General features: G+C 36.8%; 2 protein-coding genes across 2 annotated transcripts; one reads left to right on the top strand and one right to left on the bottom strand.

Annotated features, from left to right (window-relative positions):
* Positions 1-201: 201 nt before the first annotated feature.
* LOC124848216 (uncharacterized) lies at positions 202-1,251 on the bottom strand. Its single transcript, XM_088115820.1, has 2 exons — positions 796-1,251; positions 202-720 (listed from the first exon to the last, which is right to left on the bottom strand). The coding sequence occupies exons 1-2, from the start codon at positions 1,249-1,251 to the stop codon at positions 202-204; spliced, it is 975 nt and encodes a 324-aa protein (XP_087971946.1).
* A 4,170-nt stretch (positions 1,252-5,421) lies between these two features.
* Positions 5,422-5,919, top strand: LOC148198480 (uncharacterized). The gene has a single exon (XM_088115819.1). The coding sequence runs from the start codon at positions 5,422-5,424 to the stop codon at positions 5,917-5,919; it is 498 nt and encodes a 165-aa protein (XP_087971945.1).
* The last annotated feature ends 7,652 nt before the right edge of the window (positions 5,920-13,571 follow it).

Here is a 13,571-nt window from a genome sequence, read left to right as displayed (position 1 = left end):
ACACATCCTCCAGCCTGTAACAGTCCTTGTGGGTATGAGCTCATTTTTTTCATTATAAATAACTGTCATCCCACCTTTTTTTGGTACCACCTGTACTGGGCTTACCCATGCATTATCAAAAATAGGATAAATAATGCCAGCTTCAAGTAACTTTAGCACTTCTTTTCTCACCTCCTCCTTCATCACTGGATTGAGCCTCCTCTATGGTTGGGCAACTGGTTTGTAATCATCTTCCATGAATATCCTGTGCATGCAATATGTTGGACTTACACCTTTGAGATATGAGATTGACCATCCAATTGCTCTTTTGTTGGCTTTGAGTATTTCTACCAACTTTTCTTCTTCTTTGGGAGACAGAGAGTTGTTAATGATGACTAGTTTGTTCCCACCTTCTTCTAGAAACACATATTTCAGGTGTGGTGGTAACATCTTCAACTCCTTTTTGCTTTCCTTGGCTTTTTCTTCTGTATTTTGGAAAGGATCCTTTTTTAATTCTTCCAAATCAATGAAGAACTCATAAATTAATTCCTCTTCTTTTTCATTCAGCTCTTCACAAGTGTCAACTAGTATTTCCTCCAAAGAAAGAGTATCACTTGCGTTGTTTTCTTGGATCATACAAATTTCATCAAGTGCTTCAAGATGAAAACATTCCTTATCATCTTTTGGGTGAGACATGGCTTTAAAGACATCAAAATTTACTTCTTCATCTTGCACTCTCACCTTTAGTTTGCCGTTTTCCACATCAATCAAAACTCTTGCTGTCTTCATAAAAGGTCTCCCAAGAATAAGAGGTACATTCAAATCCTCCTCCAACTCCATGATGACAAAGTCCACAGGAAAAAGAAATTTATCTACTTTCATAAGCACATCTTCAGCCACCCCATAAGGATATTTCAGAGATTTGTCTACAAGTGGAAGAGTCATCCGAGTACGCTTGAGTTCCAACCCCTCAATCTTTTCAAACATGGATAGCGACATGAGATTAATACTGGCTCCCAGATCAATAAGTGCTTTTCCAATAGAGATATTCCCTATAGTGTAGGGAATGGTGAAACTTCCTAGATCTTTATACTTGGGGGGTAGGAGCTTTTGTATGATAACACTAGAGATTCCTTGAACTTCAATAGTTTCTTCGTCAATGTACTTCCTTTTCTTTGTGAGGAGCTCCTCCAAAAATTTAACATATGAAGTCATTTGTTGCAGAGCTTCAGAGAAGTGTATATTAATCTCCAATTTCTTGAAGATTTTCATGAAACGCTCAAACTGTTTTTCTTTTCCTTTTTGGAATAATTCTTTGGATAAGGAAGGGGCTTTTCATAAGATTCTTTTTTCTTTCTCTCGTCTTCTTCCTCTCTCATTTTTTTTCTTCTGTCTCTTTTTCTTTTTCTTCTGTCTCTTTTTCTTTTTCTTCTCTCTCTTCTTTTTCACTCAACCTTTCTTTTTCTTTTTTTTCACTCTCTTTTTTTTTCTTTTCACTCAACCTCTCATCTAAAACTTTGCCACTTCTAGTAACAATAGCGTTGCATTCTTCTCTGGAGTTGGCTTTCAGGTTAATCCCCAGATCATCCAACTTCTAAATCATGTGACAAAGCTGCTGCTCTATCCTCTTGAATCAGATACCTGTAGTAACTGTTGAAGGGTATCATCCATCTTAGCCCATATTTATGATAGAGAAGGTTGTTGCTGCCATTGTTGTTGACCGACAACTTGTCCGAATTGCATCCTGCAAGCTAAAAATTCTAAAAAAATATTGTTAGCAAAAATAAAATAAAATTAAAAATAAAAGATACGAAAATAAAATAAAACAAAATCAAATCAAATCAAATAAAATAAAGTAAAATAAAATAAAGCCAAAATTAATTAAGAATCACACAAATAGAATAGTTTAAACCGTGAGTCTCCAGCAACGACGCCAAAAACTTGTTGATGGATTGGCAAGTGTACCAAATCGCATAAGTAATATAAAATGGTAAGACCAAGTATCGTATCCTAGAGGACTCTCGACACTAAACAATCGTGTGATATATTAATTAATTAAGACTTAAAATAAACGAGAACATTGGTTTGAGATGCAAAAACATAAAATCAAATATGAATGCAAATTGATCAATAGTAGAGTAACACACAGATGAACGTATGTTGTTTAATATGAGATGAATATGTTGTTGGGGTTAGATTTCACCAAGTTCCATCTCATGTATATAAGAATTCCTCTTTATGCATTAATGTTAACGTCACTCACTAAAGTACTTAGAACCCAATCCCTTGGCGCAATAAGCCTGCCTTAATTCCTAGTTCGTGCAATTCCTAGCGTTCTTAGAAACTTAAGTCTGAAGATCAAGAGCTTAAGACGACCAAGTACTCGTACCCTCATCCTTGAGAAATATTACCCTTGGGAGAATTCAACAAGAACTTGAATTGTAAGGAACCCCCCGGCACTCCTGCAATTCATAAATCATGCAACTAAATGATTTAAATAGAGCAAGCATTAAAACAAATGAATTCTCTAACAATTAATGAATAAAGCATATATGATTAAGAATCAATTCAAATACACGAGAGTTCACAAGGTTACATCATTCCCCAACAAAAAATAGAGTTTAGTTCCCCATAGACATGGAGAAACTAGATGTACAATGGAAAAGCATGAGATAGAAAACCCTAAGAGTAGAAGAGGAAGCTTCCTCCTCTAGATCCGCCTTTAGAGAGTAAAAGAGTGTGCTGTTGTGTTGCTCCAGCCAGAGATACCAAACCTAGAGCGCCTGGGTCTTTTAAATAAATTTGGAAAAGAGTAGAAACAGCGCCTGATCAAAAAGAGTCGAAACAGAGCAAAAACTGGGCCGGATCAACAACGCACGCCGCTCGGGCGGCCCATTTGACCGCCTGGGCGGTGGATGTCGATTTGCGTAAGGCTTGACCTAGCCCGCCTGGGCGGCGGGCGCCAATTTTTCCACGCCCAAGCCTCCTACAGGTCGCCCAAGCTTCGTGCGGTTCCCTCTTCTGGTGCTTTTCTGGGCCTTTCTAAGCTCTATATCCTTAGCACTTCATCTCTGCTTCCTGTATTAACGCATTTTCTATCAAAACAAAGGGAATTAGTCATAAAATCATCAAATTCAACCTCAACTCTCTTATTCACACAACTTAATGAAAAAGGATGAGTCCAAGCAAGTTTCTAAGTCAAAAAGGGTGTATTTAGTATCAAAATTACATCACAGATAACGATATTTTAAACCGTTATCATTGCTCAACCACAGAGAAGGTTGAATCCAGTGATGAAGGAAGAGGTGAGAAAGGAAGTGCTATAGTTACTTGAAGCTGACATTATTTACCCTATTTTTGACAGTGCATGGGTAAGCCTAGTACAGGTGGTAGCAAAGAAAGATGGGATGACAGTTATTTATAATGAAAAAAATGAGCTCATACCCATAAGGACTGTTACTGGATGGAGGATGTGTATTGACTATAGAAAGTTGAACAATGCCACTAGGAAGGATCACTTTCCCCTTCCTTTCATGGATCAGATGGTGGAGAGATTGGCAGGCCAGGCTTTCTATTATTTTCTGGATGGATATTCTGGATATAATCAAATTGCGGTGGATCCAAAAGACCAAGAAAAGTGGCTTTCACTTACCCATTTGGAGTCTTTGCATACAGAAAAATGTTGTTTGGGTTATGTAATGCTCCAGCCACTTTTCAGAGATGTATGCAAGTAATCTTTGCAGATTTGGTAGAAAAATGCATTGAAGTCTTTATGGATGATTTTTCAGTGTTTGGCAGTTCTTTTCATGAGTGTTTGTCTAACCTGGATGTTGTACTTAAAAGATCCACCCAATCCAATCTTGTTCTTAATTGGGAAAAATGTCACTTTATGGTAAAGGAAGGCATTGTCTTGGGTCATAAAATTTCTTCCAGGGGAATTGAAGTTGACAGAGCCAAAGTGAAGGTTATTGAAAAACTTCCACCACCAACCAATGTGAAGGGAATCAGAAGCTTTTTTGGGGCATGCTGGTTTTTACAGAGATTCATCAAATATTTTTCAAAGATTGCCAAACCCTTAAGCAACCTCCTTGTTAAGGATGCCCCATTTGTGCTAGATGAAGAGTGCCTTAAGGCGTTTGATGTTTTGAAGAAAAAATTGATTTCTTCCCTAGTTATTGTAGCTCTTGATTGGAACCAAGATTTTGAGCTGATGTGTGATGCCAGTAATTATGCCATATATGCTGTTCTTGGCCAAAGAATAGAAAAGGTATTTCACACTATTTATTATGCAAGCAAGGCTTTGAATGAAGCCCAGTTGAATTATGCCACTACAGAGAAAGAATTGCTTGCTATTGTGTATGCCTTGGAGAAATTTAGACCTTATCTCATTGGGTCTAAAGTGATTATCTACACTAACCATGTAGCTATAAAGTACTTGCTAACCAAGCCGGATTCCAAGCCGCGATTGATTAGATGGGTGCTTTTGTTACCAGAGTTTGATATGGAAATCTGCAACAAGAAGGGAAGTGAAAATGTAATTGCTGATCATTTATCCTGGTTGGTTTACAGTGAAGTCACAAGTAAGGAAGCATAAATTTGGGAATCTTTCTCAGACGAAACACTCATGTACATCCAACAAAGGTCGTGGTTTGCTAATATGGCTAATTTCAAAGTTGTAGGAGTAAGCCCAGTAGATCTCAATTGGCAACAAAGAAAAAAATTCTTGCATGATGCCAAACAGTTCATTTGGGATGATCCTTACTTGTTCAAAATTGGAGCAGACAACCTTCTGAGGCGTTGTGTGACTAAGGAAGAAGTGGAAGGAATTTTATGGCACTGTCATGACTCACCTTATGGGGGACATTTTAGTGGAGAGAGAACAGCTGCAAAAGTGTTACAGTCAGGATTTTATTGGCCTACCGTGTTTAAAGATGCTCATAATCATGCCAAGAACATTGACAAGTGTCAAAGGACGGGTACTGTTTCTAGACGTCATGAAAAGCCACTACAAAGATCCTAGAGGTTGAAGTTTTTGATTGGTGGGGCATAGACTTTGTTAGACCTTTTCCACCATATTTTAATAATGAATACATAATGGTGGCAGTGGATTATGTGAGTAAATGGGTTGAAGCCCTAGCTTGTCCTAAGAATGATTCTAGCACTATGATTAATTTTCTGAAAAGGCAAATTTTCTCCCGTTTTGGAACACCTAGAGTACTCATAAGTGATGGAGGATCTCATTTTTTCAATTTTTAGCTTACAAAGGTACTCAAGCATTATGGTGTGAGACACAAGGTAGCTACAACTTACCATCCACAAACAAATGGGCAAGCTGAGGTTTCTAATAGGGAAATAAAGAGGATTCTAGAAAAGACAGTTTCTTTATCAAGAAAGGATTGGTCTCAGAAGTTAAATGATGTTCTTTGAGAATATCGAACTGCAATGAAGACAACTATTGGATTATCTCCTTTCCAAATGGTCTATGGAAAGGCATGTCACCTTCCGGTGGAGATGAAACATCGAGCTTTGTGGGCCTTAAAATTCTTGAATTATGATCCTAGTGACATTGCAGAAAAGAGAAGAAGGCAAATTATTGAACTTGAGGAAATGCGGCTACATGCCTATGATTCTTCTAAGAATTACAAAGAGAAGGTGAAATTTTATCATGACAAGAAACTTATAAAAAAGGTCTTTAATCTAGGACAACAAGTGTTGCTATTCAATTCCCGACCAAAACATTTCCCTGGAAAGTTGAAGTCCAAGTGGTCTGGTCCGTTTATGGTCAAGAATGTCCTTCCACATGGAGCAGTTGAGTTGACAGATCCATCCTCTACAGACCCACAAAGAAGTTGGATGGTCAATGGACAACGTCTCAAGCATTATTTGGGTGGTGAGGTGCAATGCCTTTCCACTGTTATGGAGTTGGTTGATCCACATTGATTTTATGGTGTCAAGCTAGTGACGTTAAAGAAGCGCTTACTAGGAGGCAACCCATCTTTCTAAACCTTTCTTTTGAATTATTTGTTTTGTTATTATATTGTGCTTGGATAAATTACACTGCTTTGGTCCAACTGTTGTGTTTTGTGATAAGTATTGCTTTGTGATGCTCTAGTGTGTTGATTGATGTTGAGATTGCATGATTTGCTAATATATAGGTAATGACTCACAATGTATAAAATAGGTGCTTGAGATAAAATGTGATTGAGATACTGAGCAAGGTGTTTTTCTGAATTCTAGGACTTGTGAGTTTACCTGTGTGAGATTTGGGCTGCAGAATTTTTGTAAATAATTGTTATTGCTTTGGAAGCATGATTGATTTTGCCCAAATTTTCTGTGATTGAATTACTTGCTTGCAGGTTTCATATGATCAAGGCCATCTTTTGTTATCCCTTATCCTTTTAGCCTTCACATAAATTTATCCACTGAAAAGAAAACAGTTTGTTCTACCCCTTGAACCTTAAGCCTTATGCATGTGTTGAAAACCCTTTGTGAAAATCTTTACCTTGAGTTAAGTTGAGAATATTTGTGAGGTATTGATAAAGGTTCAAGTTTGGGGTTACTGGGAAAATTGAAAAGAAAAAAAGCATTGAGTTAAGCCTCGAAAAGAAAAAGAAAAAGAAAAAAGAAAAGAAAAGCTCAATGCAAGGGAAAGCTGGGAAAAAGAAAGAGAGTTTGTGCTTGAATGATGAAATCATAAATATCTCTCTTAACTCAAGGATTTTGTTGACCAGAAAAACCAATTTCCTTCTTAGCCCAGCCAAGTTACAAGCCATGAAAAGCCCTTGTGATGACAACTTGTTTGTGAGTATGTTTGATTATGGATAAATGAAAGGCAAAGTTAATTTGTGTAACATTGTGATAGTAGAGTGAAAAAGACACCAACACCTCACTATACACTTTTGAGTGCTTCAGTGATACAATTTTGAGTGCTTGACTGAAACACTTTTCTTGGTGAGGAGTAGTTCCTTGAATTTCTGATTGCATCTCTGCTTGGTTGATTGATCATCCTTAAAGATAGCATTTGTTGAAGTACATGAGTATCACACTAATTTTAATTGATTAAGGCATTTGTACATCTTAACTGACATCTGTATGCTGAGTTGATCAAAGTGATTTCTTGTATGGTAGAACAACTTTTTGAAAAAGGTTGAGTCATTGTACTGATTGTTCTTAAAAGCTGAGTTACAATCTGTTTTGCTTGAAGACAAGCAAAGTTCTAAGTTTGGGGTTGTGATAACGGTTGAATATACCGTTATCTGTGATATAATTTTGATACTAAATGCACCCTTTTCTGCATAGAAACTTGCTTGGAATCATGTTTTTCTGTTAAGTTGTGTGAATAAGAGAGTTGAGGTTGAATGTGATGATTTTATGACTAATTCCCTTTGTTTTGATAGAAAATGAGTTAATATGGAAAGCACGGATAAAGAGCCAAGGAGATAGAGCTCAGAAAGGTCTAGAAAAACCACTAGAAGGAAGGAAGCTCGAGGCTTAGGCGCCCTTTTTGGAGGCTTGAGTGCAACAAACCACCGCTCGCCGCTCGGGCGCCCCTTTTGGGGCGCTTGAACGCCAACAGCACGAAGCCTGGGCATCCTCTGGAAGGCTTAAACGCAGGAAGTACCGCTTGCCGCCCGGGAGTCCCTTTTTGGGCGCTTGAGTGCCAACAACATGAAGCCTCGGCGTCCTCTAGAAGACTTAAGCACAGGAAGTACCGCTCACCGCCCGGCCGCTTGAGTGCCATTCTCCCAGGCTTGGGCTTTGTTTCTGTTCTGCTTCTGTTCTATTTAAGGGACCTAGGCGTCCTAGGTTTGGTATCTCCGGCTAGAGCAGCACAACAGCACACTCTTCCATTCTCTGAAGGCGGATTTGGATGCGAAAGCGTCCTTCCTCTACTTGTAGGGTTTTGCTATCTCATGCTTTTCCATTATTCATCTAGTTTCTCCATGTCCATGGGGAAATAAACTCTATTTGTTGTTGGGGGATGATGTAACCTTGTGAACTCTTATGTATTTGAATTGATTCTTAATTCCATATGCTTTTTCATTAATTCTAAGAGTAATTCATTTGTGCTTATTACATGCTTTGTTTAACTCATTCATCGCATGATTTATGAATTGCATGAGTGCCGGGAGGTTCCTTACAATTCAGGTTCTTGTTGAATTCTCCCAAGAGTAATATTTCTCAGGGATGAGGGTATGAGTCTTAGTCGTCTTAAGCTCTTGATCTTCACATTTAACCACTAAGAATGCTAGGAATTGCATGAACCGATGGCTAAGGATAGGCTTATTCGCCGAGGGATCGAGTTTAGGTGATTTAGTGAGTGACATTAACATTAATGCATAAAGAAGAATTCTTACATACATGAGAGGGAACTTGGTGAAATCTAACCCCAACAACATACTCATCTCATATTAAACAACATTCGTTTATCATTGTTCTCTTCTGCTATTGATCAAACTGCATTCATATTTAATTTTCTGTGTTTGCATCTTAAACCAATGATCTCATTTTATTTAAGTCTTAATTAATCAAGTCATCACACAACTGTTTAGTGCCGAGAGTCTTCTAGGATACTGATAACAGTTGAAAAACTGTTATTTTCATGCTTAAAATTGATACTAAACGCAACCTTTAACACTTAGAAACTAGCTTGGAATCATGTTTTTGTTCATATTTTTGGAAATAAGAGAGCTGGACAGGTTTATGCTTGATTTCAGTGTTTTATGCAGGTTTTAAGGTGAATTTGGTGAAAGAAGTGAAGAAGGATAGATATGGAATCAGAAAAGACATAAACAAGTGCAAAAGGAGAAGTCGCAATTACCACTCAACGGCAGTTTACCGCTGAGCGGCACTTAGAAACCTACGTTGGCTCCGCTGAGGGGAAGAATCAACTTCATGCACTTACCACTGAGCGGTAGTTTACCGCTGAGCGACACTATTTTGGGTTTGGGCCTAATTTTCTGAATATTACGAATAATATATAAGCTTTAGGTGTTCCTAGGGTTTGTATCTTTGGCTGGGAGGAAGCAGAACACACTTTTCACCCCTTCGGGGTAGATTGGGAGATGGTGACAGCTCTCCTCTTCTCTTTCTAGGGTTTTTCTATCTCTTTCATTCTTTCATTATTGTTCATCTAGTTTCACCATGAATATGGTGAACTAAACCTTGTATTGTTGTTGGGGAATCAATGTAGTCTTGTGAAACTCTCATATATGGAATTTGTTTTAACATCTTATTTTAAGACTTATGCTTTCTTTCATCATTAGTTAGGGTTTTTCCTCTTTGCTTAAAGCTTGCTTTGTTTAACTCATTCATTGTCATGATTATTGATTTTGTCGATATGGGAACGTACGGGGAAATCTAGATTCGGGGAATTTCTCCCAATAGCATATTGCCTAGACATAGGAATGTGAGGGTTGGTTGCCATTAAGCTTCTACACTTCAGAATTAATTATTAGGGATGCTAAGAATTGTATGAACTCGTAATTAAGGATAGGCCTTCTTGCAAGGTGATTTAGAGAGTGGCATTAGCAATTGATGAAAAGAATGATGAATTCCTAAAAGTATATGAGAGTGGATAAGATGAAATTGATAACCCTAACAACATACTCATCCATCTAATTCATTAAAGTGTTTGTATTCCTCTTTTTCATTGATCAAAACTAATGCATACATGTTTATTTATTGTCTTTTGCATTTGAAACCTGAAGAATTTGTTCACAAGTCTTAAATAATCAACAAATCATATAGCTAACTAGGTCGTGAGTCCTTTGGGAAAACGATACTTGGTCTTACCTAGTTTTATTACTTGATACGATTCAGTCACACTTGCCGATTGTTAAACAAGTTTGTGGCGCTGTTTTTCGGTGTTCATAAATTTGTCATCAAGTTTTTGGCACCGTTGCCGGGGACTCGTGATTTAACTAGTTTATTTGTATGATTATTGATTATCTTTGACTTGTTTTTGAATTTTGAAATTTGAATTTCTGTTTTTTATTTTTTCTGTTTTTATTTTATTTTATTTTATTTTATTTTAGTTTATTTTATTTTATTTTATTTTATTTTATTTTATTTTATTTTATTTTATTTTATTTTATTTTATTTTATTTTATTTTATTTTATTTTATTTTATTTTATTTTATTTATTTTATTTTATTTTATTTTTTGTTTTTATTTTTTTTCTGTTTTCTGTTTTTATTTTTCTGTTTTTTATTTTTGTCTCTGATTTTATATCTTCTCTATCTTTTTGTGCTAACAATTATTTTTAGGGTTTTGTGCCTAATGCCTACAGGATGCAATTCGGTCAAGAATTTAACAACTATATGGGCACTCAATTCTACCAAGGTAAACAAAGGGAAGCAAGAGATATCATCTTTCAGGCAAGGCATGGAGGAATCACTAGGTCAAGCATGGGATAGGTACAAAAGCCTATTAAGAAAGACTCCCACGCATGGATTTGACGAAGTAGAAGTAGTCCTAATCTTCCTTGGAGGTCTTGGTTCACAAACCAAGATGATGCTTGACGCCTCAGCAGGAGGAAATATCAAATGGAAAACTCTAGAGGAAGCTACAGAAATCATTGAAAATATGGCTACAAGTGATAATGAACTAAACAGTGAAAGAGGAGCTCCTATTCAACAAAAAGGAGTTCTACAGTTACAAACCAATGATGCCTTGTTAGCACAGAACAAGATACTAACTCAACAATTGGAGACTCTCACAAAAACGCTTGCACAATTGCCAAAAGAGTTAAAGACTGTTGCACAGGTTCAACCACAGTTGTGTGAATTATGTGGGGGTGACCATATCAATGGTCAATGCGCTTTTCCAGCAGATGCTTTAGAGGATGTTAACTTCATGGCCAATCAATTTTCATACCGTTAGGGGAATTTCAATCAAGGGTGGAAAGCACACCCAAGCATTGGTCACAGACAAAGTGGGCAAGCTGGACAAGAAGGGCAATTTAACAAGCAACAACAACAACCAACCTTATGGCAACAAATTTCTATACTTAATGAAAGATCAATAAGGATGGAAGAAACTCTTCAGCAATTCATACAGAAAACTGAATCTTCTCAAAAGAGCACTGAAGCTGCTATTAAGAACTTCGAGATTCAAATGGGTCAGATTACTAAGCAGTTGGAAGAAAGGCCTGACAAGAATTGTGGGGCTAATACTAAGGTTAACCCCGGGAAAGAGTGTAAAGTGCTAGTGAATGTAAATATTGAAAAAGTTGAGTTGGAAAAAGAAGAGAGAAAAGAGAGAGAAGAGAAAGAAGAAGAAAAAATATGTGTGAAGATTGAGAATGTGAGTAAAAAAAGAAAAGAAAAAAGAAAGTGAGAGAAAAGAAAAAGAGGACGAGAGAAAAAAAGAAAGAATCATATGAAAAACCTCTTCCTCATCCAAAGAAGTATCATAGGAAGGAAAAGAAATTTAAGTGCTTCATGGAAATCTTCAAGAAATTGGAGATTAAAGTTTCTATGATTGAGACACTGCAACAGGTTCCTGGTTTGATCAAATTTTTGAAGAAGTTCAGTAGAAAGAAGAAAAAGAAGATGGAACATGAGCTTTATTGGGTCAAGCTAGTGACGTTAAAAGAGCGCTTGCTGGGAGGCAACCCAGTGATTTAAGAACTTTTAATTTTTGGTTTGGTGATGTAATTTTGAACTTTTGGGTATTTTTGTTTGTCTTGTAAGTTTGTTACAGGGTTTACATCTACTGATGGATGTTAGGCGGAAGAGTATTTACTGAAGGATACTATGTTTGTATACACCTACTAATGGGTGTTGGTAAGAAAGACTTGCATCTACTGAAGGGTGCCGGAGGATTTTGGGTCAGGCTCGTGACGTTAAACAAGCGCTACCTGGGAGGCAACCCAGTTGATTGATTTTATCTGTATTGTTTGTTTTGATTCTGCTTTAGTTGCATGATAGGGATTCAATGTTTGAGTGATCTGAGAACTTAATTGCAAGAGCAACTGAGGGGCATGAGTAAAAGGCACCTAGGGTAAGCTAGGAAGAAGAAAAGCACAACACGAAAGTGTCGTTGAGCGACAAACTGCCGCTGAGTGGTAGTGTCGCAGAATGGGCTTAGGTTGCCCCTTAGCCGAACCCGAGCCCATTAGGGTGTTTTTATACCCTAAGTCACGCTTTGTCCTCTATTTTCAGATTCTTCTCTACACACACACTCCTAAACACTTTTCCAAAGGTTCTCTACATTTTTTTCCCTTCATTCCTCTTTAGAAAATCTCCCTTCCACTCACTTTCTCACTAGTTTTCCATCTAAGTTTGGGGTTGGGAGAGAGCATCATTGTTGGGGTTGAGTTTTTCAAAGCACTAGAGCAGGATTTGTTTTATCATTCACTTTTGTTTTTAGAATAGGGTTTGATGTACTCAATTGGAAATTTTTTCTGTTATGATGGTTTACTTATAATTGTTGTTTGATAAGTGATGCCTGATGATGCTTTGATATTGATTGATGTTGAGATATGCACATTATATGCTTATACAGGTGATTCACAAGCTTTGTGAACAAATGCATGATGTTGTAATTGTGATTATGATACTAAGAAGGATGTGTATGTGGAATGTGAATGAGCTTATATGTGAGGTTTTGAGCTCCAGAGTTTTTGTGATTGAATGCTATTACTTTGAAAGCATGAATGATTTTGCCCAGGTTTTCTATGATTGAATCAATTGCTTGTTTGCATCATATGATCAAGGCCATTTGTTGGTAACCCTTTTGTTAGCCAAATTCATGAAATTAGCTACTAAAAGAGAACACTCTATGTTTTATCCTTTGAACCCTTAGCCTTGAACATGATTTGAAAACACTTGTTGAAAAGATTTACCTTGAGTTAAGTAGAAAACATTTTGTGGTATTGACAAATGTTCAAGTTTGGGGTTGTTGGAAAATAGAAAGGGAAATTGAAAGCATTGAGCTAAGAGCTAAGAATTAAGTATGTGAAAAGAGAAAGAAAAAGAAAGAAAAGAAAAGAAAAAACAAAAGCTCAATGCAAAGGAAAGTTGGGAATAAGTAAGAATGGTTGTGTTTATATGATTCTCTTAACTCAAGGATTTTGTGATCTAGAAAAACCAATTTTCTTGTTAGCCCAGCCACATTATAAGCCATAGAAAAGTCCTTGTGATGATGTTTGCTTGTAAGTGTTATTTGATTGTGGTTAAATGAAAGGCAAAGTCAATTCATGTGACATTGTGATGGTAGAGTGAATGAGTGATTACCTCTTATACACTTGTGTGTGAGTGAAACACTTTACTTAGTGAGAAAATATTTCATGAGCACATGAACATCCATGCTTAGTTGATTGATCATTCATGAAAAATAGCATTTGTTGGATATTAAGTGCCTTTGTGAACACTAAAGCATGTGTATGTTTTGATTGAAGTCTTTGTCATGAGCTTAAATTGAAGTTTTTACTTATCTTGAAAGGAAGATTTTTGAATGGAGTAAACCATTGTATTGATTGGTAGAAGATTGAGTTACATCTAAGTTTGAGGTTGTGATAACAGTTGAAAAACTGTTATTTTCATGCTTAAAATTAATACTAAAAGCAACCTTTAACACTTAGAAAC

The sequence above is a fragment of the Vigna umbellata genome, chromosome 5 (assembly GCF_029865625.1).
Source record: "Vigna umbellata cultivar VRB3 chromosome 5, Vumbellata_1.0, whole genome shotgun sequence".
NCBI lineage: Eukaryota > Viridiplantae > Streptophyta > Magnoliopsida > Fabales > Fabaceae > Vigna > Vigna umbellata.
Note: the sequence above shows the minus strand (reverse complement) of the source record. Positions and strands in the feature narration are given on the sequence as shown.